The sequence below is a fragment of the Daphnia carinata genome, chromosome 7 (assembly GCF_022539665.2).
Source record: "Daphnia carinata strain CSIRO-1 chromosome 7, CSIRO_AGI_Dcar_HiC_V3, whole genome shotgun sequence".
Classification (NCBI taxonomy): Eukaryota; Metazoa; Arthropoda; class Branchiopoda; order Diplostraca; family Daphniidae; genus Daphnia; species Daphnia carinata.
Genome location: NC_081337.1, coordinates 7,145,001 through 7,170,632, shown reverse-complemented (window position 1 = coordinate 7,170,632; position 25,632 = coordinate 7,145,001). Strand labels below are relative to the sequence as shown.

The window sequence follows — 25,632 nt, the reverse complement described above, 5'->3', positions numbered from 1 at the left end:
GTTCAATCCGGAATGGATCTATTATTTATGACAAAATGTTTCCCATATGCTATACATCATCGAATTGCGTACAGAAAGCAAAGCAAAACAAAAACAATTGCAAGTATAAACATTTTTTTTTTTTCATTTAAATTTTAAGGTAATCACCTGCAGGCCAAATAAGAAATGGTAGAATAAAACTTCTATTTATTATCAGTTGGTCTGTGTGTGTTGCTTACCGAAAAAGGAGCGTGGAACTCAGACGGTCGTTTAATAATCCTCCATTCAATTCTCTTTCTTCGACGTGCATGGCTAAAAAAGAGAAAGAAAAACATACTCTCCTAGCAGAGAGTTTGGAATGTTTATGATACGTCAAAGTGTACAACTTTTTTTTTTTTTTTTTTTTTGCTTTCTTCTTCCTTCTTTCTCTATACATATATATATATGTATATGCATATAGCGTATAAGTATCGTCGTTTCTCCATGCGAACAGCAGGATAGCCCCAAAACTGTGATAAAAGCCAATCGGGATGTAGGGAAAGATGCCAAGAATGACACCTGGAAAAGAGTGTGTGTGTGTGTGTGCCCCCCCATCGGGTTGATTGTTATAGATAGAAGGAACTCCAAACAATTTATATCCGTCAATATATAGCGTCCCAAAGTCCGCACACAAGTGAGAAAGGTTCATATGAATTTAAACTGTACCTGCAATGGTATACAGCGTATCAGTCTGGAACGCCATTTAGGAAGCCTATATAACAAAACAACAAGGGAAAAAAAAAAACGTATGTAGGGGACATGTACGAGATGGGTATAGATATAAATACGGTTGAGTATATAGCGGACTGTATAATGATATGCTGGTTCAAGTGTTGTCCAAAGCAATTGAATATTCAATAGAGAAGAATATTTATCAGGAGAAAAATCAGATTGGGGTATAAAAAGGATCGTGTGCAATGAGCAAAATGTATCAATAAAGACGTTGCGATTGAACGATTGGACTCGATGGTCGCGTATTATTGAGCAAAAAAAAAAAAGACATTTGAAACGCAATAGAAAAGCGCGCAATTTGAATACATTAAATAAAAAAAAAAGGAAAATCAACATTTAACTAGACTTTTATTATTTTATCTATTTGCTTTGGTGGTATTTACGAGTTGGAATATATATACAACTGCTGGCACTGTGACATCGCCGCAGGAGGTCGTGCCATAAAACAGCCGGAAGTCGCTGGATGATGCTGGTCTCCTCAGCCTCTTCTTGAAGACGATCGTGTATCCAACTCATTTCTATTCGAAATTCTACATTATCCATATTATTATTTATTTATTTTTTAAATTCAAAAACGCTATTCAAAATTCACATAAAAATTTGAAAATGATTAAGAACTCTTTGGTCTATTTGGCTGTGTATACGATTACAATCTTCGTTTTCAAAGTCCAACAACAGTAGCATTCGTTTTTTTTTTTTAAAGATGAATAGCAATGAACTATTGCGTATTTTTTATTTTGTTCGAGTTGAAAAAAAAAAAACAACAACAAAAAATGAGCGAAGGGAAAGACGAAACGGCCGGATCGAATGTGGCCGGGAAGGGGGGGATTTCATATCATCACGTAATGGCTCTTTCTTGTGTGGATGTGCTATGTGTTGTGTGCGTGCTGCAAGACCACCCAGAAAGTCGAATACAGTCGGAAAGAAAAAAAGAAAGTGGGGGCCTCACGTGAATATTCCAGACAAAAAAAGAAGACTGGGTAGGATGCCGGTCTCTTTTGACGCCCAGTCGTCATCGTTCCATCGTCTTATAATCTCTTATGGCTTTCCTTTAAGTCACCCCCTGTAGTTATGGTGGCCTTTTGTGGGCCTTTGATTATGCCAGGATTCGATCACTTTTTCTCTAACAAAAAGAAACGCATAGAGCGCAATGGCCTGTGACACACACACGGAGAATTAGAATCGGTTCGTTCCGCCAAGACATTTGAGATATTTCAATTTGGTCGGTTTGGCTTTCGGGGGTTCTTTTTATTTCTTACGGATGAAAAGAAGAGGAGAAGAAAAAAAAAAAAACAGGGGGGGCCACGCTCGTAATGCCTTTCTTCATTGTGTTGGTAGTGGGAGGGTAAAAAGAAAGAAAGAAGAAAATTTACGACTCTATCAATTACTTAGCGCAGACGAGCTGAAAAAGGGACGAAACTTTTATTCTTTTTCCTGGTAAAAATAACCTAATGTATTTATTTAGTGTAGATGACTCATTTATCCCTTTTTTCTTAATGACCATCTGCTTTCTTAATTTTCTTTCTTCTTTTAACGAGTCAATCAGTTGTTATCTAAGAAGCCCCGAATCGCTAGTAGTCAGACCCGGTTCGTCTGCGTCCTGGAGTAAGGTCAAATCCGATCAACGAAATGCCACGAATTCAAAGGAATGAAGACATTTTCCTTCTTTCTTTTTTTTTTCTTCTTTATTTAAATGTAAAAAAACTAAACTGGAAGAAATCGCAGGATAAGAATTTTTGAAAAAAAAAACACCGTTGATTTCCAGGAATGGCTATAATATCTCAATCAGATTTGAATTCCATCTTGATTCGCCATGTTGGCAATGTGCGAGTTGACTTTTTCATTAGAAATAATCGGTTCTATTTTTTCCATTAAATCTATCGAACGTTTTTGAACCGTTAAAAAAGAACAAGACTCGTTTCCTTTTTCTTTTTTTGTTGGTTTCTTGACATTCGCATTTTGGCTCGCTGTATCATTGCGCGGGGGGTCCCATAAACAAACGTTAAAAAAAAATATATATATCTTCTTCTTCTTTCGAGAACATCATTTTTTTGTTTTGTTTTATAGTATACGAAAGAATGCCGCATAATTCGCTGTTGGGTAATTATCTTAGCGCCATGTTTTTATACACAACGCAGTTTTATGAGAGAGGGCCAATCACACGGGCTACAATGTAAAAAAAAAAAAAAAGCTGTATAGAAACATCTATCTGGTCAGATAGAAGTAAAAAAAAGAGGTGTGTGGAATTCAAGAATATGGTCTTATTATTATCAGCCAAAAAAAAAAAGCCGACAGTTCAATTAAGTCGCTGTCCTCTTTTGAAACAAATTCAAAAATGAGACGTTCTTTTCACATTGCATACATAATTGCTGCTGCTGGACAATCTCTAGCCGGATACACCCTTTTTTTTTTCTTTTAATTGAACCGCGCAATTCTTTAAAAAAAAAAAAAAACACAATTTAAATAATAAAAGAAATGGACGTCAGTTGGTACCAGATGCTTTTTTGGCCTCCGTGAAAGTCTTGTCTAAAGAAAACGAGACGAATGACTGGTTAAAGCAAAAGGAGTATCGTCGTCGGGTGTGCTGGTATTCGACACGCTGGCGAGTCGTTCGAACAACAAGGCGGGACAAAAAAAAAAAAGGAAAACGGAGAGTTTTAATATTGCGCCCTGATTGAATCCATGCAGTTCCGCAGCGGACCACCCAACACGTTTTTTCTTTTTGAGGGGCTGACGCGACCAAAAAAAAAGCCAGAAAAAAACTATTCTTATTTCAAAGAAAAAAAAAAAGATGAAAGAGATGTCGGGGGGCGATAATATACACAGAGAGAAAACGGCGGTTATGTTATTGTTGTGTATATACGTGTGTGGCTTATCGCTCATCTTGGAAAAAAGGAGTGAAAGAAACAAATCCCACGCGATGGTACAAGTCAGTTTTCTCTAGTAAGGCAATTATGTCGTCCAAAAAGAGATGAATGTAATCTTTTTCTCTTTTTCCTCTTGTCGTGGCTGTTTGACGTAAGTTTAAAAAAAAAAAAAAAAATTTCCCAGAAAAAAAAAAAAAAAAGAATGATGGGAAATGATTTATTTACTCCCGGGCAGACCAGACGCGCCAAATGGGCGGTTTAAAAAAAGAAACGTCCCAAGGAGTTTGGAGCATTGTATCAATGAGCGTGAAAAAGAAGCAACAAGAAATAAGGGGGGGGGGGAACAAAAAAGAGACCACCCAAGTTGTATATATATATATATATATATACACTATGGGTGGGTGTGTGTGTGTGTATATAGACATGCAGGCAGTTTGGGCGAGAGAGAGGCCAACAACAAGAACCCGGAGAAAGAAAATGAATTTTTTTTTTTTTTTTTTGAAGTGATGGACACCACCACAGGGTGGGCACAGTGAGGAACAACAGGCTGCAAGAAGGAAATGGAGAGGCTCGTTGGTAGTAAAAACAAGGTTCATCAACGCATCAAGGTGTCAACTGGAACTTGAGAAAGAAAGAGAGAGAAAACAAGCCAACTCCTCCTTCTCTTCGCTTCCCCTCCAACTTGGCCATTGTGAGAGAGAGAGAGAGAGAGGAAGGTTAAAGATCTTAACTTGCTCTGTCTTATTTTATGTCCTTCTCTCTCTCCTTTTTTAACGCCACCCAGCAACTTCCATCAAAGAATCCGCACATTCTCTACCCTCGAACTGAAAATACCTTTTTCTGCCTGTCTCTATTGCCCTTTTCTAAAAAAAAAAAAACGAACATAAAATCTTATATTGAGACATTGCGTATGGTCCGTTACCTGGGCCTTTATTTCTATTCTCTTTATTACATGACCTAAAAAAAAAAAAGAATTTATTCTTATCGATTTCAATGCGTCCGGCAATATCATTTGGATTTTCAAAAAAAGCGGGGTGGTACATGTCTGTGTTTAGATACAACGTCGGCCGAATTCCGTGACGCCATCAAAGTTGGTCCTCTTTTTTTTTTTTATTAGGAACACCCACACACGAAATAACAAGTGCTTACTTTGGCTTATCTCGTGTGTACATACATTTCGCGCTGTTTTTGTTTTTCTTGCGTTCGGAATTCTGTTTGGCTACGCCCCAGTGCTATTTTGATTGTGGCTTTGATTGTTTCTTTTTCTTTCTTTATCACCGGCCAAAGAAGCAAGTGGGCCCCGCTGAAGGTGTGCCCACATGTGTCTCTCCGGTTTTGTGTTTGTGCATGTTTGTCGCGATGGCCGATAGCAGAAAAAAAAAAAAAAAAAAATTGATAGCCTATCTTCTTCTTTTTTGCCCTTACAGGAATTTTTGTGATAATATGTTCCAGCAGGAGCTACAGAAGCACCGGGGAAAAACAAGAGACCACCCAGCATGTTGAAGAATATTTTCGAACTTGCCGAGTACATTATACAGATCTCTCTTAAACCCGGATAGATTATACCGAGAGTCCGTGTATACACGAAAGGAAATGTAAATAAATACTTGCATAATCACCGGTGTGTGCCAAACGTCCATTTTCGCTTTTTTTTTTTTTTCGTTTTTTTTTTTTTCGTTTGTTTGTTTGCAGTTCATTGTGAAATTTCGCTTCCAAGACTGGTGGGGGGGGGGGGGGGGGAGGGGACAAAATTTATTGGCAACGTGTTTTGCCCTTGCTACGGGGCGTAGCCATTACGATTGATGGATGAGACTCAAGACTAAGTCAACGTAAAAGAATTGGTCGATTTTGTAAAACGGCTGCCGAAAATCGAACGATTAAGGCGCACCCATTTAAGGGCAACGGATCCAACGATACATTTGTTTACCTGTACTACGAACTACACAGGGACGAGAGAGTATTCCTTAGATGGCGTAACAATGAAACTCGATTCAAAAATAATCTCTCTCTCTCGTTCGACAAAAAAAAAAAAGAAAAAAAGAAGAGAAGATCGTTTTTGAAACACATTCTTTTGCGGTAACAACAATAGACATATTCACCCAGGCTTTTGACTTTAATGGAAGTTATTAGTGGGGGTAGAATATATAAAGAAAGGTTCGTTCGATAGACGGGCCCCATTTTGAAGAAAAAAAAAGCGTAAAGAGTGCACCCCCCTCCACGAAGAAATAGCCAAGAGGTAAGAAGAAAAGAAACGATAAATTATTCTCGGCGTCGGCATCGTTCGGCGGCTGCGGCGATCTAAGGCAATGAGATCTATTGTGTGTGTGTACTAAAGAAAAAAGCCTAGGAATGAAGGAGAAAAAAAAAAAAAACAAATCTCGGCTAGAAAAATCTTTTTTTTTTTTTTTTATTTTACAAGTTGGACCTTTCATTATTTTTTTTTTTTTTTTTTTGGAACCCGCCACACAGATTTTTACCTGTGTAAAAAAGCTCCATCGGAGCATCATCCCTCCCCAACTCTCGTCCAACCTGTCAGACTCCATATCTCCATCGACCATCTTATCTTATTTATTTCCTTTCATTTTTTACAAGCAAGGGGGAAAACTCTTGAAAAATATAATAATAAAACACAAGACATGAATCGTGTGGTAGGGTAGTACAGCATTTTCCAGTTCAATTGCCATCGTTTCCTTTTTTTTTTTTCTGTAGGACGAAAATAAAAAAAAACAAAATGGAACGTATTTGTCGATAATGCAACGCTGCTCGATGTAGTACACTGTTCAATCAGTCAAGCGATCGGTTTTGATTCAGTACATTCTTTTATTTCGTTCGCGTGTAAAAGAAACCTTTTTTTTTTTTTTGTTCAAATTGTGTTTTAAGAAAATGAGAATAAAAACAACGGATCTAAGATGGCTGACTGGAAAAAAGACATGACGGGCTGTATGTATAAAAAAGAAAAAAAAAAGAGCCTTTCCCAATAGAAAAGAGTGATGGTACAGAGAAGAAAAAGAGCCAAGCAGAAAGACCACCCAACAAGCAGAACTCACAGACCCTCGTGGTGGCAGCCATTGCCAATTCTTTGTTTTCTCTCCCCTCCCTTCATCCGTTTGCCTTCACCAGTTTTGGAAAAAACAAAACTGGAAGCGAAAAAAAAAAAACTCTTTTTTTTTTTTTTTTGTTTTAATATACACAGACATGTGTGTGTGTGTGTGCTTGATTGTTGACAAATCTTTGAAAGCCGTAGACACAGTGTCTGTGTATATAAGCTGAGAAAAAAGAAGAGCAAAAGAAACAGCAGAACGGTCAAAGTTCGTTGGCAATTAAGTTGCGACCGGGTAATTGCCCCGCACATCCGCCACCAGATTACACTAACAGCGCCACTCTCTCTCGTTCTCTGCCACACCATCTTTTTTTTTTTCCCCTTCTTTCTTTTTTTTTTTTACCTGTGTCTGTCTGTGACTATAACCGTAAAAGAAACGAAAAAAGAGCGCGCGCACGAGGAACTGACAAGAGAATAGAGTCATTAAAATAATGACTTCTTTTCTCATGAAGGCATCAGAGAGAAAGATCGAAAAACGGTTGCGTCGTGATCGAAATAAATCCAACGCTCCAAGAATTTCAAAGTTGACGTGTGCTCAATTTGCATTAAAATCTTCTTGTATTCCAAGTTCATTTCTCTCTCTCTCTCGTGTCTACGTGCGTTCAAATTAACAGAAAGAAAAAAGAGGAAGTTGTGTGTGGCATGTACACACACATGTGTGTGTGTACATCTTGTATATATATATACATGTACAGAGAGAGAGAGTATAGAATGGAGGAGGAGAACCCGGACGAAGAGTAGAAAAAAAAAAGTTCGTCGTGTGGGGTCCCGGCGTTGGCCAGAAAAAAAAAAGAGAAGCGAAGGGCTTTTTGTATATGCCCGCTGGGTTTGTTCGGGTGGGGTGGGGGTTCTGCGTGTTGCCCAGGCAACCAGACCTCCACCTCCCCCCCCCCCCCTTTTTTTTACGTGTCCAGTCCACCATTCGGCGGTTCTGTTAGGTTTAAGTTCCTCTACTGCTACCACCAAACTTTACATACACACACAGTGTGTATGCGTGTATGGCTATACACACTCGCGCGCCCCCTTTCACTCGGGAAATTGTTTTGTGTCTTTTTTTTTTTTTTTTTTTCAACGGAGAGGGGGTTCTGCTGTTTGAATGGAATCCGAATCGGATCCGCCGTTGGCCAGTTTCGAGTTAGCAACACAAGACATTCATCTTTCTCGGAGTCAAGCCAAAATGGTTTCAAATTTCCCTCCCCAATATTCAGTTACAAGTTTGTATGATTGCTGAGCCGATTAGAACGACTTTACCAATTTGAAAATAAGGGGAAAAAAAAACTCGAAAGGCGTCTTTCTTTGAATTATTTAAATTTAATGTGTTTTTTTTTTTTTTCCTCGTCAATTCATTTTAACGCATTTAATTTTTGTTTTGAATTTTTGAAAGAAATGCGTGTTTAGTACGTTCAAGAGCCAAGGAAAAAGGGCGCGCTGTAGTTCGACGATCCGCCACTTGGTGGTACGCTGTGGGCGGGCGACCCGAAAAATTTCTTTTCCTCCTTTTTTTTTTTTCCTTTGCCGGCGGGCACCACCATCAAGAACTCGAAGAAAAAAGAGAGAAAAAAAAAATAGGGGGAGGCGAAAGAGGAGGATATATAGGAAAAAAGGGGTGGTGGAATGGGAATGGGGAGGGCCTTCTTCGAAACGGTTTAGCGGAGAACGGGTGTGTGTGTGTGTGTGTGTGTGTAAAAGCTAGCGGCCATCTCTGCCAGAGTTTTCAGTCGACAGCCAGGAAGCTAGACGAAGAGTCGCGTGGTTTCTTTCTCGCACAGTTCTTTTTTTTTTTTGCTCCACACTTTTGGCTTGTCTTGTGTGTGTGTCTGTGTGCTACCACAATTTCTGGTGTTTAGTTATTATTATTGTGAGTGTGTGTTGTGTGTGTGTATGTGCAGTGCACCATTGAAAAGAAAAAAAAAAAAAAACGACATCTGCACGTGAACGAACAGACATTTTCCCTTTCTCGTTTGTTCTTCCGATTTTTCGTGGAACAAAAAAAAAAAAACGAGTGTGTGTGTGTCATCGCCACACGGATAACCCTCGTCGGATGGTGTTTTTTTCAAAATTCCTTAGCAGTTGTTTGCTGCCTGCTGCCAAAAGAAAGAAACTATTGGTTAGTAGGGGGGAGGAAACGAACGGAAAGTGAATGCCATTCAATAGCCGTTAAGCCACTGGAAAAAAAAAAAAAAAGAAGTTTGAATTTCGTTGCATTGAAGTGTCACGATCCCCGATGTTTGTGTGTGAAGTCCGTCAGTATGAAACGAGGCCATGTTAGGCTGCTGGTCGGTTGCGGCCGCTACTGCAATATCTGGTGATCATCAGCGTCGTCGATTAGTGCCGCCGCCGAGTGTCTCCTTGTCGAAATTGCACGACAGCACGTCGTCATCTGCGAGGAAGAGGCGACGATTCGTCCCTTGCAAGTGCAGCAGAAGGAAAATTGTGTGCACGGTTCGCGTGCCATGGCCATTACGATGCATTCGCACGTCGTGGAGAAATCGGGCAAACCGACGCCCGAAGACGCTTATGCGGCGTTAAGGACTGTCGATTCCGACTTGTTGACCAGGACGAGCTGGACAGATGCCCGGCTCGCCCTTCATCAAATCAAAAAGGTAATTTAAAACATTTGCAAATTGTAGCTGCTTTTCTTTTCGTGTGTTTTTCAACACTGTATGTCTTTGCGTGCGTGTGTGTGTGTGTGTGTGTGTGTCGAATAATTGTATAGTCGGCGGGATATAGGGGGCTCTGGCGTCGGCGACGGAATGAAGACATCAACAACAACGGGGGCCCCGAGCCCGAACTGAGAGAGAGAGAGAGAAAAACAGTTGAGGCCAAGCCATCGCTCAAGGGCGTAGGCCCCACACAAAACCCATCAGCCACTCTCCTCTTTTTTTTTTCTTCTTAACTTGTTTTTTTTTTCCTTCTTTCCACCACCATTCGTTGTTTTTCGGCTGGGCCCACAGTGTAGAGTTATTTTGCTTCTTCCCTTATTTTTATTTTATCCTCTTTCCTCTTCTTTTTTTTTTTTTCCTGGTAAGGAGGGGAGAAGGTTTAAAAAGAAATTCCGGAATCTATGGGAAAATAAAGAGAAGAACGAAAATGTTTGACGTCTTAATATATATATATATATATTTCTTTTTTTTTTCATGAATAATAGGGTAAAGCATCGGGTAACAAAGCGGCGTTATGGCTGCGGACGAAACTACAGTGGCATCTCTTCCACCTGGGCCGATTCGTGCAGAGGCACGCCGGCAAGGTCCTCTTTGTTGGATTGCTGGTCTTATCCACCTTCTGCGTCGGCCTCAAATCTGCCAGCATCCAGACGGACGTCGAGAAACTCTGGGTCGAAGGTAATACAACACTTTTTTTTTTTGTTTTTTGCTTCCATCCGCTTTTCTCCTTTTTTTTTTTTCGGCAAATGCCAACACAACATGCGCACCGGAAAAAGGAGCTCATCCCTCCCCGAAAATAGATGGCTCCCTTTCTTTTTTGTGTTCCACCATCTTGTTTTATTTTTTAAAAAGGGGAGGTCGGTCCGTGTTTTATGTTTTGAAAAAAAAAAAAATCCGCCCGCATCGAGTGATTCTCTTTCACGAGCTATTATAGTTTTTTTTTTAACCCTCTTGGAATGTTTAGCACCTCCATTTTCATTCTTCACTATCTCCTTTCCCCCCATACAATTTTCTTTGTGTGTTAAAAGGGAGCAGAGAGAAGGGGGGAGGGGGACCATGTCTTCATTAGCGATAGAGCTGGATTATGTTTAAATTCTTCCGTCGAGTTCATTTTTTTTTTTTTTTTTTTTTAATGAACTGTAGGGTTCTCACTTATTTTTGCCAAATGCACATCTGTTCACTCTTTGCATCCAGTGGAGCCCCCATATGGAAATGACTTGAAATGAGACACTCTGACTCGTATTTTTTTTCTTTTGAACGTTACCCGCATTCACGCCGCCTCTTCTATGATGATGACCAAAATTGTCAACCTAGAAGAAAAGAAAAGAAAAAAAAAATTATATTTTAGATTCGTTAAAAGACCACCCAACAGAAGGTGGGGAAATAAAAAAAAAAGGTACAGCACCAAAATGTTAAGGTAGATGAAAAATTAAAAAAAAATCGGCTCTTTGCGAGATGGAGGGAAAGAATTTACGAGCTAGAAAAGAATGTCCCCCCCCCCTTTTTTTGACCCATTGTGAACGGACGGTGCGCGTACCTGAATTTTTTTTTTTCAGCTATCGGTCCCTTCTCAATTGACCCGTCAAACTTGTTACAATAGAGAAGAAAAAAAAAAAGGTTTTCCTCTTCTTTACATTTTTTTTTTTTTTTACCTTTCTCGTGACCTCCATTTTGTATTATTCCATCACTTCCGACAGATTGCGTCTCTCTCCGATACAGAAAGAATACGAAATCGGCATATGGGCATGATAGTATTCCACATTGTGCATGTTAAAAAGATTCCCATACGTGTGTGTTTTTATACGATAAGAAAAAGAAAAAAAAGGAATGCCATCGTATGTACATCAAGGTCAGGCTCTTTACAAGAACCTTTTTTCCTTGTGGTAGTAGTGGATGCTCTCACACAACCCTCGTTTTTTTTTTTTCCTTTTCAGGGAAGAGAGAAAGAAAAAAAAAATACAGTTCTTTTTCTTTTTTTGTGGGTCTCTTCTTTTCTTTTCACATATTTTTATCATTTTGTGTGCTTCTTTTCCTCTTCTCCTTTTTTTTTTGAGGGCCTTTGCGTTTATTTTGCTCGCGGGGAAGACGCATGCGGATGCGCAGCACTTCGAAGCCCCGGTTGAACGCGTTCGGCCCACCCAAAGAGACACGCAACACGTTCCCCCTCCCCGTCTAACACGCTGGAAGAAAGACATGGTTTCGGGGTTGATGGTTGCCGCACGATAAGCTTTGGCAATATTTTCTATCAGATATAAATTTTTGAAAAAAAAAAAAAAAAATGTTGTATTCATCATGTCGTACAATCAGTTGGATTTTTTTTTTTTTTTTTTTTTTAAGTTTTCCTCCGTTCAAAAGTTTAAAAAAAAATTTTTTTTGTTTTGTTGTTGGCTCGTTTGCTTTGGCTCGAGTTGTTTTGGATACAACAGCCGAGAATGGAATTTGCATCTGAGAAGCCTTAAAGGGACCCCTTAAGGGGGTCGAGCAATGGGCCACCCATAGCGCAGGAGAGAGTCCGAAGGCTGCTGTTTTATAAGCGTATCGTTTTAATTGACTTGTTGGCCGTGATGTCTTCACTAGACGATAGAGAAAACGAGAGAATGTATATATTAAAAAGAAAAAGGAAATATATATATAACCGGTCTTGGAGCTATATCATTTTGGCCAAAAAAAGGAATGCCTTCCAATCGCTTTTGAAAAAAAAAAAAAAACGTAAACGTTAAAGATTGGCTAGACAAACTCGGCTCTTTTTTTTTTTTTTTAAGAAAAAAAAAATAATAATAATAAAACTCTTAAAAGAAAGCCTTCCCTCCCCAAAACAAAAAAGAAAATACCAAACATTATTTACAGGAAGCTCATTAAAAACGGCGCCGCAGAGCCCGTTCGGGAAAAGAGGTTGTTCAACTTCGGAGCAACACCGAATTATTATTTTCTTTTTCTCTTTGGGTGGGACGAAGGGAGTAAAAAAAAAAAAAAAAAAAAATCCCGCGGGATTCAGAAAACATTGGCGGGCGATTGCGTATTCTGCCAACGTTTTCCCGTTTTCAAACGTATTACCGTGATTGGTTGTAACACGAAAAAAAAAAAAAGAATGTACCTTTAAAAAAAAAAAAAAAGAAGTAAACCTGTGATTATGTTTTTGGAGGGGAAACTAAAAAGGAGGCAAAATAGAGAGAGGGGTACATCGTTAAGATGAGTTCTTTAATGGCCGCGGCCCGAGTTGATGGCTCTATCTTGGCCGGAGTATGCAACATGTTTGCCCTTGAACTAATGGAGTTTTTTTTTTCTTTCCCTTTTCGTGAACGAATGACTTGATCACGCACAGAGGGTGGCCGTTTGGAGAAGGAGTTGGCCTACATGAGGCGGACGCTGGGCGAAGGAGCCGGTTCGACCCATCAGATTCTCATCCAGACGCCGAATAGCGCCGGTCAAGGGGGCACAGGCGGCTCCGTCCTCAGTCGAGATGCATTGCTGGCCCACCTGCGGGCCGTCCACGCCGCCACCAAAGTCACTGTCGAAATGTTCGATACGTAAGTGTTTTGTTTTATTCTCATTTCATTGGTGTGTTTCTTCCTTTAAAAAAAAAAGAAGAAAAAAATTCGGATGGCTAGACATTGGCTGCGCCTGCCGCCATCTTTTATTTTTTTTTTAAGGATATTGTTTGTATAGACATAAATGTTGTGTGCGTATTTACACGTGAGAGACAGGAGAAGAAGATGGAGAGAGTTAAATACTTTTTTTTGGGGGGAGTTTTAAAGTAAAAAAAAAAAAAAAAAAAAAAAAAAAAAAAAAGAGAGAGAGGTTCTCTTTTATTTTATTTTTTTGGTTGAACATTTTCTAATCTGGGGGCCCCATCGCCGTCGCTTGGGTGGCCTCTCTCCGGCGCCGACTGAATGAGTTTCAGTCTACTTTTGGCTCAGAAACAAAACACAATAACCGGTTCTTTGGGTATTTTGTTGTTGTTTTTGTTGTTGTTTTTTTTTTTTCTTTTGCTTTTTTTTTCATCCAATCTATCCTCTTCATTTCTATTGGACTGAAAGGAACGTTAAAAAAGAGAAAAAAAAAAAAAAGGAGAAAACAACAGAACGCCGTGTAGACTTGTGAATATTTGAGCCATCATCGATTTACCAACGAAAAGAAGATGAAGATATCTGGCTGCCCTCCAAAGACGACCCGCCGCGCCGTAATAAAGTCGGCTCGTTTTTTTTTTTTTTTTTTTTTTTTAAAGATGGAAGGGCGGAATTCGAAGGGAAAGAGAGAAAGATGAAAATGAGCACAAAAAGTGGAAGGGAAAAAAAAAAAAAAATCAAAGAGAATAGACGCAACACTAGCGGGTTCCGCGTTCAAGTTCTTTTTCTCTTCGTGCGGTTGTTGTTGTTTCTTTTCGGTCGAGACTGGAAAAGAAAAAAAACTGTTTGGGTGGTCGACGTCGAGACCCTCCACACGACGACACGCACAGCTCGTTTTCTTTTTTTTTTCATTTCATTTCGTTTCTCCAATTTTTTTTTTTTTTTTTTCTTCTTTGTTGTTTTATTCGAAAAATATCGTCCCCAAAAAGTTCATTCACCAAAAGAAAAACACACAAAGAATTTGGTATGTGAAGAGCTTCTGGTTATTCAATATTAGCACACACACACACTCACCATTTGTTACGTGCGTACTTTGGGGCAACAGAAGTCCAGGAAGAATCGAGAAAAAAAAAACAAAACAAGGGCCGTGAGAAAAATCAATGGTCTCGAACAGTATCGGAATTCAGTGAACGAGCACAAGAAAAATCAAGTGGACACACACCAAAGAAAGAAAATTTAAAGAAAACAAAAATCAAATCATAAAAAAGAAACGGACGCGGAAGGGACCCCCCTCTTGAGCGCGGTGAAATGTCGCCATGGAATTCCATGGGACTTGTGCACCGATCTAGTATATAGAGGAGCCCTATAGAAACGACCTTTTTTTTTTTTTTTTATAAGATGATAGAAAAAAAAAGGGGGGAAGAAAAAAAAAAAAAAAAAGTCGGCTTGTTTTTGTTTGAAAAAGAGAGCGAGGCCCGATGCAGGTGTTCCAAGGAGCTAACGTGAAAATGGAGAGAAAGGAAGACAGAAAAAAAAGAAGGGCGCAGCTGTACATATTTATATATATATATATATATATCTACACGAGTTTGAAAAAAAAAAAAAAAAGTCCAGCCACACGCACAAGAAAAAGAGAGAGAGTGAGAGAGAACCCTTTTTAGGGCCGGCGCCTAATGACCCAGCCAGTCGCCGCCGCAGCAGCAACAGCACAGTTTGAAAAAGGCGGACTCTGTGTGTGTGTTTGCTGAATACGAAAACAGCTGGAACTGTCCAACTGGAGATGTTTTTATTTCCCGAACTCTCTTCTTCGTTCAGCTCTTTCTTTAATAGTCTTCTAATAAAGTGATCTCGCGCACACGGCCCTTTTTTTTTTTTCAAACGCTTCATTTTTCTTGACGGCTTTCACCCAATTCGACCGCCTAAAAGAAATTTGATACAAAAAAAAAACCGGTCGTTACACCCACACGCGCACAATCAAGACGATTTGAGATTATAGCGAGACATACAAAGTTTTTTTTTTTTTTTTTTTTGAGTCATTCTTTACGTGTTTTTGTTAAGCAAAAGAATGAAAGAGAGAGAGAGAGAGAAGGCGGTCCGGTTAACAAAGTATCCGCTGATATGATATCGGAGAAGCGCTTTGAAAAAAAAAAAAAAGATGTTTTTTTTTTTTTTTTTTTTTTTGTTTGCCTTCTGGCAGACGCTGGACGGACAAGCATAATAAGCATGAAGCGAATGAATAAACACCAAGACAAGCATCTTCACTTTTTTTTTTGTTTTGTTTTCTTCCTCCCCTGCAGCCTGTGTATGATGGTGGTCCGTTCCATGCCCGCTCTCTTTTGTTGTCGAAAAAGATCTCGTCCAGCTGATATGTATATATAAGGGGGCTCGCTCTCCTCATGCAACGCAACGCTATATATGGTGAAGAGTATGCCAACGGGGGCCTTGGACGCAAAGAACGAGTAAGACAGCGCGGGCGGGCGCGTTTCGGTTTAGCTGGGCCATTCATCCAGCTCTCTCTCTCTCTCTGATTTTTTTTTTTTTTCTGGTCTGTGTGGGGGGAGATCAAGAAACTCGTTGAAAAGTTTAAGAAGAAAAAGAAAATGTTTTTTTTTTTTTTTTTTTTTCCTTTTATTTAAAGGGGGACATTCCAACATGAATACACGGCGTGTTGTGTGTTTGCTTAGTGACTTTGCAGCCCGGACGGTTACCTAACCCGCTATGGCGGCATTTGTTTTTTTTTGGGGGGGGGATTTTTTTTTTTTTTTGTGTAATAAACTGCGAACTTTTTATTGCACACGTTTTGTGGCAAATTTTCATATTAATAGATTTTTCTTTTTTTTTTTTAAAAATAGAACGTGGAGATTAAAAGATTTGTGCTATTCGCCCAGTTTTCCCAGTTTCGATATCCAGTACATCGATCAAGTATGTAGACTTGATTCTAAAAACAAAACAATTTCGACCTCGACGGTGTGTGCATATCATTGACAAAAATCTAATCAATTTGGTGAATTTGCAGATTTTTGAAAACATTTTCCCGTGCGCCATCATCACGCCGCTCGACTGCTTCTGGGAGGGCTCCAAGTTGCTTGGACCCGATCTACCCGTCACCGTCCCGTAAGTATTTTTCGCATCGTCATCTCTTTTTTTTTTTTTTTTTGGAAAGAATTTTATTCGGCAAAAGAATGTTCGTTTCATTATCAAAAGAAAGCGCAAAAAAAAAATATATCCTTTAAATAAATAAATAAAAAAAGTAAGGAATGAATATCAAACAGTAGCACGAAACGACCATCATGTGGGCGAAAACGTTCCAAAAGTTGTTTTCTTATGCGTTTTTTTTTTTTAATTTACCTTTTTCGGGATAAAAAGGAAAACTGGCATCGTCGACGGACACATAGAGAGTGGGGTGACATGCATGAATGGACAAGTTCCAAAGTGGTTCTTTCTCTCTCTTCGTGTCCTTTTCCAGGAGACCACCCGCCAACACTACACTCTTATAATTTTTTCATTTTCTTTTCTCTTGGCTTTTTTTTTTTTTTTTCGGCTATCACAAAGTCGCTGTCTTGACATTCTCTCCCGACTCCTGCGCGATATTTATAGATGTTGGATCTATTCGTTTTTTTTTTTTTGTTTTTGTTTTGTTTTTCTTCTTCTCCGCCTTCTTGCCCCCATTCGGTGGCTGATATCACACACCACCACGCACAGGCAACAGCTGCGCATCTTAAAGAAGAAGTTCCAACGATAATGGGCATTCTTTTTTTTTCTAAGATAGATGCTGGAATGTGTGTTCCAGCTGGGATTGTATCGGATGACAAGCCCGGCGTGACCCTCTCGGAGGAAACTAGGGGGGATTGGGGATTGTCGGGTGATTTGATATGAAACAAGCCGATGCATTTATTTTATTTTTTTTAAATGAAATCAAATAATTTTTGAAAAAAAAAAAAAAAAAGACGGTAGTCTATTAATGGAATTTTTTGGGTGTATCGATTTCGACAGGATGCTCGGATCGGGGATTCGGTGGAGCAATTTGCACCCGCAACGGTTGCTCGAGTCGATGAAGTCCTTCAACTTCAACTTTCCCTTCGACACGCTGGATGACTTCATGAAAAGGGTAAACGAAACAATAATTTTTTTTTTTTTTGTACAACAAAATTTCGATTCTTTTGTTTGTTCCACTTTCCGTCGGCAAAAAAAAAAAAAAAAAAAAAAAAATGCCATTTGTATTGATTGCAATTGTATTTGTGTTTCAGGCCGGAATCAGCAGCGCCTATCAAGAGAAGCCATGCCTGGACCCCACAGACCCCGAGTGTCCCTTGTCCGCGCCCAACAAGAATCTCACACAGGTAAAAAAAAAAAAAATAAAATAAATAAATAAGAGACAGGGACTAATTGAGATTTATCAGACCAGAAGAAAATAGCCTTTATAAAGCCTAGAAGAAAAATATGTTGAATCGTATTTTCCTTTTGGTTCTCTTTCAGAGCCCTGACATTGGCGCCGAGTTGACGGGCGGCTGCTACGGCTTCGCCACAAAGTTCATGCACTGGCCTGAAGATCTGGTCGTCGGCGGCACCAAGAAGAACAAAACAGGACACATTGTCAAGTAAGTCCGCCCTCCACTCATCAGAAAAAAAATCCCCAAAAAAAAAAAAAGAAAAGAAATTCATTTGGTATTTGAAACATTTGTAGGGCGGAAGCCTTGCAGTCGATCCTGCAGCTGATGGGCGAGAAAGAGATGTACGAGTATTGGTCGCAGACCTATCGGGTCCATAACTTGGAATGGAGCCAAGAGAAGGCCGCCGACATTCTACACGCCTGGCAGAGAAAGTTCACTCAGGTGGGTGTTTTCACTGTCATTTGAGCCCCTTCTTTTTACCTGAGCGGGCCGGCCTTTGACATGCGTCATAGGCCTCCATTCTCCCTTTATTTTCATTTCTTATTTAAAAAATCGATTTTCCGTTGGCATCGAAACAGGAGGTCCTCCGACATGCCGCCTCCTCCAACGAGACCAAGAACTACAAGATCCATCCCTTCTCGTCGGCCAGCTTGGCTAGCATCATGACGGAGTTCTCTGAATTGAGCATTGTCCGCGTCGCCGTCGGCTACATCTTGATGCTGGTCTACGCCGGAGTGTCGCTCGTCAACTGGGCCAACCCGGTGAGGTCGCAGTCTGGGCTGGGCATCGCCGGCGTGCTTCTAGTAGCCATCACGGTGGCGGCCGGCCTGGGTTTTTGCGCCCTGATCGGCATCGTTTTCAACGCTTCCACCACCCAAATTGTGCCGTTCTTGGCCTTGGGACTGGGCGTCGACAACATGTTTCTGCTGACGCACACTTACGCCCAGAGCTGGGACCAGCAGTACCGGCGCCACGACGACCACACGGGCGAGATTCTGAAGCGGTCGGGCGTCAGCATTTTACTCAGCTCCGTCAGCAACGCCTGCGCTTTCTTCGCCGCCGCTATTATTCCCATCCCGGCTCTAAGAGCCTTCTCTCTTCAGGCCGGCATTCTGGTCCTCTTCAACCTGGCTACTTTGTTGCTGGTCTTCCCGGCCATTATGAGCCTCGACATGAAGCGGAGAGTAGCCAATCGTGTCGATTTACTCTGCTGCTTGGCCGGCGTCGTTTCGATCGGCTCTTCTGAATGCGATGCGGACGCGCCGAAAATCATGTCCGTCCAGCCGGCCATCCCTGTCGAATTGAAGAAGATGGACCGATGCGGCAAAGCGGCGCCCGGCTGTTCGACGCCGACGTTGACCAAGAAAGCGCCCGTCACCATCAGCTCAACCGTCCAGCAGGGCAATGTCGAAGCTGCCGATGGCGAGACGGACCCGGCCTTGGATCCGCTGATCCACTGCGCTCCGCCCACCCAGACTGTCGAGTGTCAGACTTGGACCTTGTCCAAATTCGCTCGCCACTCCTACGGTCGTCTGCTGCTCAAAACGCCCGTCAAGGTGCTGGGCATGGTCGCCTTCATCGTTCTGTTGGCGGCCAGCGTTTGGGGTATGAGCAAGGTCAAGAACGGACTCAATTTGACCGACATTGTGCCGCACCAGACGTCCGAGTACGGCTTTTTGGCCGCTCACGACAAATACTTTGGCTTCTACAACATGTTCGCCGTGACCCAGGGCAATTTCGAGTACCCCAACAATCAGCGTTTGCTCTACGAGTACCACGACGCTTTCACGAGGGTCTCGACCATCATCAAGAACGATGATGGCGGCCTGCCCGAGTTCTGGCTCAGCCTCTTCCGCGACTGGCTTATCGGACTCCAAAGAGCTTTCGATCGCGACCAAGCGGCCGGCTGCATCAATCAAGAGCGCTGGTTCTCCAACGCTTCCGAAGACGCCATTCTCGCCTACAAGTTGCTGGTTCAGACGGGTCATGTCGACAATCCTATTGACAAGTCGCTAGTCGGTCAAGTTCGGCTGGTCGATGGCGACGGAATCATCAACCCCAAAGCTTTCTACAATTACTTGACTGCCTGGGTCACCAACGATGCCTTGGCTTACAGTGCGTCGCAGACGTCCTTGAGGCCTGAACCGCGCCAGTGGTATCACAACGCCGCTGACGTCGAGCTCAAGATACCCAAATCGCCGCCCATCATCTACGCTCAGCTGCCGTTCTACCTCAACAACCTCGGGTCGACCGAAGACATCACCGACATGATCGAACAGGTTCGAGGAATCTGCAAGAAATTCGAAGACAGAGGATTGCCAAACTTCCCGGCAGGCATCCCCTTCACATTTTGGGAGCAGTATCTCAAACTGCGTTTCTTCCTCTTCCTCGCCTTGGCTTGCGTCCTCGTCGCCATCTTCCTCGTACTCTGCGTCTCGCTCATGAGCATCTGGGCCGCCACGGTCGCCGTTTTCGTACTGGCCTCTATGGTTCTGGAACTGTTTGGCGTGCTGGGCTTGCTCGGTGTCAAGTTGAGCGCCGCTCCGGCCGTCATTCTCATCATGGCCGTCGGTGTCGGAGTCGACTTCACCATCCACATTCTGGTCGGCTTCGTTACGAGCATTGGCGGACGCAACAGACGGACTCAAATGTCCCTCGAACTGATGATGGCACCAGTTGTTCACGGCGCCATCTCAACGTTGCTCAGCATCGTCATGTTGGCCTTTTCCGATTTCGATTTCATCGTCAAATACTTCTTCTACGTCCTTTCCGCCTTGGTGCTCCTCGGTCTCGTCAACGGACTCTTCTTTTTGCCCATCCTGCTCTCCCTTGTCGGCCCTCCAGCAGAGGTAATTTCATTTCGCTAATTGATTTCTTTGCGCATTGGATGCTCATCATTTTCTTCTGTTTGATGTTGAAATTAAAAGGTCATTCCAGCCAATGGAGAAGATCGGATAGCCACTCCTACACCGATGCCGTCTCCTTGCATGGAACGCTGTTCCAGACGCGGCGACTCGAGTGGAGCCGGTTTCCGCTCCCAGTCCGAAAACGGTAGCAGTAGCAATAATAACAATAACAACAACAACAATCCGTCAGTGACGTATGTTCCGCGCCGGTTGCGCGGTTCAGACTTGTCGCTAACCACCATCACCGAAGAGCCACCTTCGTGGACATCGTCTCACGAAATTGTCGTCCAACCCGAAGTGGTGGTCGAGACGACAACTTGCAATGGGAACGGCAGCTGTAACTCTTCCAGTGGTAGTGACTGCAATTCCAGCAGTAGTAGTAGCAGCAGCAGCAGTAGTAGCAACAGCAGCGGCTCGTCACCGCCGTTGTCCGTCACGACGACTCACGGCCGCCAACATTTCACCACCAAAGTGACGGCTACGGCCAAAGTCAAGGTGGAAGTCCACGCTCCCATCTCGCACAGTTCGATGGAGCCGTCTTATTACAAGCACCGACGGCGACGAGACGGCGGCCAATAGTTTCCTTTTTATTATTCTGAAAGAGAACACAAGAATTGGATTGGGCAACAGACGGACATTTGATAACAACAAATCATTTGCCCCAATCCTTTTTCTCGTCTCTTTATTGTACAGCAGTGGAAAAACACACACACACACTTCCATTGAAAAAAAAAAAAAAAAAAAAAAAAAGAAAACTAAACAAAAGAGAGAAAAAAAACAAACAAAAACAAAAATGAATTGGATAGCGTCCAATGAACGCGCACGGGCCAGCCAGTGTTTCCTGTACAGTATATAAAAAGAAAAACAAGACAAAAAAAAAATGACTCAACAGATCTGTATCTATTTAATAATGCCAATTCTTTTTTGTTTTCTTTGATTGTCCACAACCTTGTCGTCCATCATCGTGAGTCTCTATTTTCATGTCACGCTCCTTTCTTTTATTATTATTTTTTTTTTTTTTGTGGTTCAAATTGTCTATTTTTACAGTTTCGTTTTATCCGAAAATGTTCTTCAGCCATTGACGCCAGTTGTTGTATTTGCCTCCAATGAAGTTGAAAAACTCAGGTTAAGGAACAAAGAAAAGAAGAAGAAGAAGAAGAAGAAAAACCTTAAAAAATAATAACAATTATAAAATGGTTCTGACTATTAGAGATGGGACAAGTGCCGCGAGTCCCGTTACGTCTCTCGCTAAGTTTGTGTCGTGAAAAGCGTGCGTGAAACGAGCATCGCGAGTTGAAGCATAATAGCCTCCCTCTTTTCTTTTTTTTTTTTTAAAGCCCTCCTCTTTTTTTTTTTTTTAAAGGAAAAGCAAAGAAGAAGGATTATATTATCCACCGAGCGATTACCTCATCCGACGGAACGCCAATCCATCCAATGAACTCTGATGGATCTTTTCATTTTTTAAATTGATGTTGACGATCCCTCCAAATTCACTCCGCCTTTTTTTTTTTTTTCATGTTTTGTTTTTTTGGTATTTTTTTAAAGACAACAACAAGAAAGAAAAGAAAACAAAACAAAAGAACTATAAATAAGATATATATAAATTATGAGACTCGTCGAATCGTTGTCCTCCCTTTCCATGGCTGCCACCGAATTCCTTTCGGTTTATATACAACAACAACAAATAACCAACACAACCAATTGAAAATTTCCAAGTTTTTTTTTTTTTTTTTTTTTTTAATTTTTTATTCGTGAAATTTCAACCCTCCCCCCCGCCAATCGTCATGCCAAGCGCCGCGCTGTTGTGACAACCGAGAGTATTACCGTGCTATTTTTTAATGATTTATAATTATTACTTGACAACTTTTTTTCATTGGTCTGAAATCCTGGATTTTCTCTACACTCCTGCTCAATTGTTTTTATTTTTCTGTCGATTTGTTTTGGTTTGTTTTTAAATATCGCATTTGTCTTAATATGAATGAAATCTGCCTTCTTGACTCTTTATGCCGCTGCCTCGTCCGATGTTATATGACGTGTTGTAAAGAAAGAAAAATGTCAAAGAGCAAAACCAATTTGTCAACGTTGTGTGTACCGAGTGTGTATACATACTTTGATGGACGATCGAGGCGTCATTATTGCGACCCCTGTTTACTCAAAATAAAAACACAAAAGTGCATGTGCTGTGTGTGTGTGTAATGCGTGTCAGTGAATGTCTTTGTGTGTCTGTGAAGTGTACGTGTTTTTATCCCTGTCATTTGTGGTGTACAGTTTGACATTTGATTCGAGAGTCGAGAGAAACAGAGAAAAGAAAAGAAATCCGTTTGTTGTTTGGTGTTTTTCTTTATCATTTCAGTGATTTAGTTCATTTAATTGATCAGTTTTATTCATTTTCAGATAAATAGGAATAGAATTTAGAGGGGGGGGGTGAAATCCACCAACAGTGTTTCTATCGTTTTCCAAAATGATTCTTACTACACTTCAAGAGGAATAAACTGGAGATGGTGATGGGGTGGAGTGTAGGTGACCCCAAATTGCCCAGCGTGTACGTCAATTTCTTGGCCAGCTGGCAGTGCCACTCTGAACTTTTGTAAGACACCAACAGTGAAGAGGAACAGTTCCGTCTTTGCCAGAGATTCACCTGGGCATTGTCTCTTACCTGAAGACAAATAAACATCCTTAATGTAAAGAAAGTAAAGAAGCCAAATTTCGAAACTAAAAAAAAAAATGTTACCCGCAGAAAAGGCGAGGAAATTTTCGTTTTTGCAAAACGTTCCATCGTTATTCAAAAATCTTTCTGGCCTGAATTCCTGGACATCATTCCAAAGGGCCGTGTTGTTACTCATCGCCCAAAAGTGGAGTAGGACCCACGTCTTCTTTGGTATATCGTAATTCTGCAGTTAAAAAACAAAGGAAGAAATATATTGCCGTCAGTCCATTCGCGTCAATTGCCCGTCAATATGATGAATGATGCAGAAATTACCTCGTATTTTGCATCGTGCGTCGTATTGCGCCACATGCCCGGAACCGAACAGCTAAATCGGAGCGTCTCATGAATAAATGCCTCCAAGTAAGGTAACTGCGTTCGCTGTGAGTATCTGCATTATTCAAGCGAGTACATAGACGTCACTAAAGGATGAATTAAATCAAAATAAATAAAAACCTAGAAGCAAAAATGAAACTGAATTACGATGGCGATGATTCAAGACCAAAGTTCTCTATAATTTCGTGTCGCAAACGCTGCTGGACTTCTGGAAATTTCGCTAAACAAAGTAAGACCCAGCGAAAACTGGTAACAGTTGTCTCACCACCAGCAATAAATAGATCCGATACGAGCCAGAGTAATTGCGATTCTGTTGGATTGAAAACAAAAAAGATAAATACCCTGTGATGATTGAGGGTGAGTGTTAAAAAATGTACCGGAAAAATGGGTCAATCGGCCATTAGTTTTCGATCCTTGCATCTTAACCAAGTAGTCGTACATCATTGATTCGTCCACGTCCGAAGTTGTAGTTTCTTTCCGATGCTTTTTGTACTTGCAAATTAATTCTTTGAAGTAAAACATTCTCTTCGTAACGATGCACAGCAATCGGAACGCATTGTGCCAAATCAAATGCCAAATGCTATTCCAATTGTTTCAAGAGATTAGAGACGAATAATGTGATTAGAATGTTCTGAATACCTGAGAAGAGTTACGTAGTTGTGGGGTCCTGTAAGTTCGACAGCTTGTAGATTAGTTTCCAGATTGGCAATTATTTTATGCAGAAATGGATCGTCCCAATTGAATTTTTCTCCGCTAATGGTCGTCCAGATCACGTTATAAATGGCTGTTGCGATATTCGCATGCGGATCGTGCGCCCTGCCATTGGTTTTCTGAATTCCCAAACATCGTTAAAGTATTTCTTTATGTTATTAATAGAACAATTCAATTTACGCTAAGCTGATGAAGGTATTCGTCAACCACGTATTGAATTTTTTGCTCGATTGATTGGTTTCCAAATCCAAACTTTCGAAATTCGTGTGTGATAAAATTACGATGTTCTTTCCACGATGGTCCGTCATTAAACACGATGCCTGTGTAGATCAAATACATTCGCTATCTGATTGATAACCGGTTAGTAAGTATAGATTGAAGAACCAACATACCTTTGCCCTTTAATACTCGGGACAAAAACAATCCTGGTGGCCGAGTACTGAACTTATCTGATTGCCCAATGCATAATTGTTGAGCTACTCGAGCATCTGAAATGACAACGACACGTTGTCTGAAAAATCGCAAGTAGCATATTGGTCCGTACTAATAAATTCGAAAAGGAAACAACGTTATTTATCGATTACATCGGTAGAGGGTTTAGTCAAAACAAAATTATCTTGTAAAAAGTTATAGACAGCCATTTTATCTGTATCGATTTTAAGCAGCATATTTACTGTGTCTATTTTGCACGTGCAGTGGCAATGACCAGCTGATCAGGTAAAACATTAGATACGAGCTATTTGTTTTATCGGACTGTCACGTTCTATGCACGCCAATCGCATTTTGTTCTTTCGACATAGAGAATACAGCCCAAAGTGTGACGAAGTAACCACTAAAGTGAAGGACGTTACCTGAAAAGACCATTTGGCAAACTTGAGGATCGATGGTTCACCAGTAATCACTGAAGAGTAAATTAAATCCATCAGATTACCAAAGATAAGATTTCGCTTTGGCCCAGGTGGTAAATGGTAATTGTTAACTTTCTTTCGTCGTAAGAGGCTCACCATCACTAGCAAAACAAAACCAATGGTAAGAATGGAGATCACGTTAAGCATCTCTAAGTGATCAGCATCCAACTTGACCCGTACTTTGAGACTGGAGTGATTTCTCTTGACAGCATTGGAAGTTATGGTTCCCTAGGCTACAAATTTTAGATTATGTAATTCGACCTTGAGCAACTCGGTCTGTAATTGGCTGTGTGGCCCAAAATGACCGCGTCGCAAAAGAAACCGTATAAATCAAGCAAATAAAAAGATAATGACATTATAGTTTGACGAGTGCATAAGCTCATCAAATGTGATTACTGTTAGGCTTGCACGGACGGCTTTGCACGAATGATGAATCTACAGTACAACTGACGTAACCTGTGTTTCAAGCAACTTGCTTAAATTCGGGAAAAATTACAGACGCAACAGACCTCTGTTATTGACCAAGAACAGATGCAAAGTTTCTGTTGAAGTAGCATCTGCATCAGTTCCGGTATCAAATAACATGCAGAACACATGTCCCAGATTGTCGTCGAATCAAAATAATAAACTTCTTAATTTCTTGCAGCTGTTCGGGAAGCGTTCGTCGTTATAATTCTTTATGAGAAATCTCAGGACACCCTATTATGAGTTCTTGTCAATAATGAAAGGT

At 41.1% G+C, this 25,632-nt stretch overlaps 2 protein-coding genes and 1 long non-coding RNA gene across 3 annotated transcripts; 2 read left to right on the top strand and 1 right to left on the bottom strand.

Annotated features, from left to right (window-relative positions):
• Positions 1-9,170: 9,170 nt before the first annotated feature.
• LOC130686875 (protein patched-like) lies at positions 9,171-21,042 on the top strand. Its single transcript, XM_057510039.2, has 11 exons — positions 9,171-9,320; positions 9,866-10,058; positions 12,703-12,907; positions 15,799-15,868; positions 15,963-16,060; positions 16,940-17,054; positions 17,194-17,286; positions 17,423-17,544; positions 17,631-17,778; positions 17,916-20,186; positions 20,265-21,042. The coding sequence occupies exons 1-11, from the start codon at positions 9,171-9,173 to the stop codon at positions 20,820-20,822; spliced, it is 4,023 nt and encodes a 1,340-aa protein (XP_057366022.1). The 3' UTR covers positions 20,823-21,042.
• Positions 21,043-22,134: 1,092 nt separating this feature from the next.
• LOC130685861 (uncharacterized) lies at positions 22,135-23,330 on the top strand. Its single transcript, XR_008999717.1, has 2 exons — positions 22,135-22,574; positions 22,638-23,330. It is a non-coding gene; the product is annotated as an uncharacterized LOC130685861 (long non-coding RNA).
• Positions 22,696-25,077, bottom strand: LOC130685461 (cytochrome P450 2C70-like). Its single transcript, XM_057508764.2, has 9 exons — positions 24,846-25,077; positions 24,387-24,537; positions 24,175-24,314; positions 23,923-24,113; positions 23,661-23,863; positions 23,431-23,593; positions 23,224-23,338; positions 22,975-23,134; positions 22,696-22,899 (listed from the first exon to the last, which is right to left on the bottom strand). Exons 1-9 carry the CDS (start codon positions 25,047-25,049, stop codon positions 22,715-22,717), a joined length of 1,512 nt encoding a protein of 503 aa, XP_057364747.1. The 5' UTR covers positions 25,050-25,077; the 3' UTR covers positions 22,696-22,714.
• Positions 25,078-25,632: the final 555 nt, after the last annotated feature.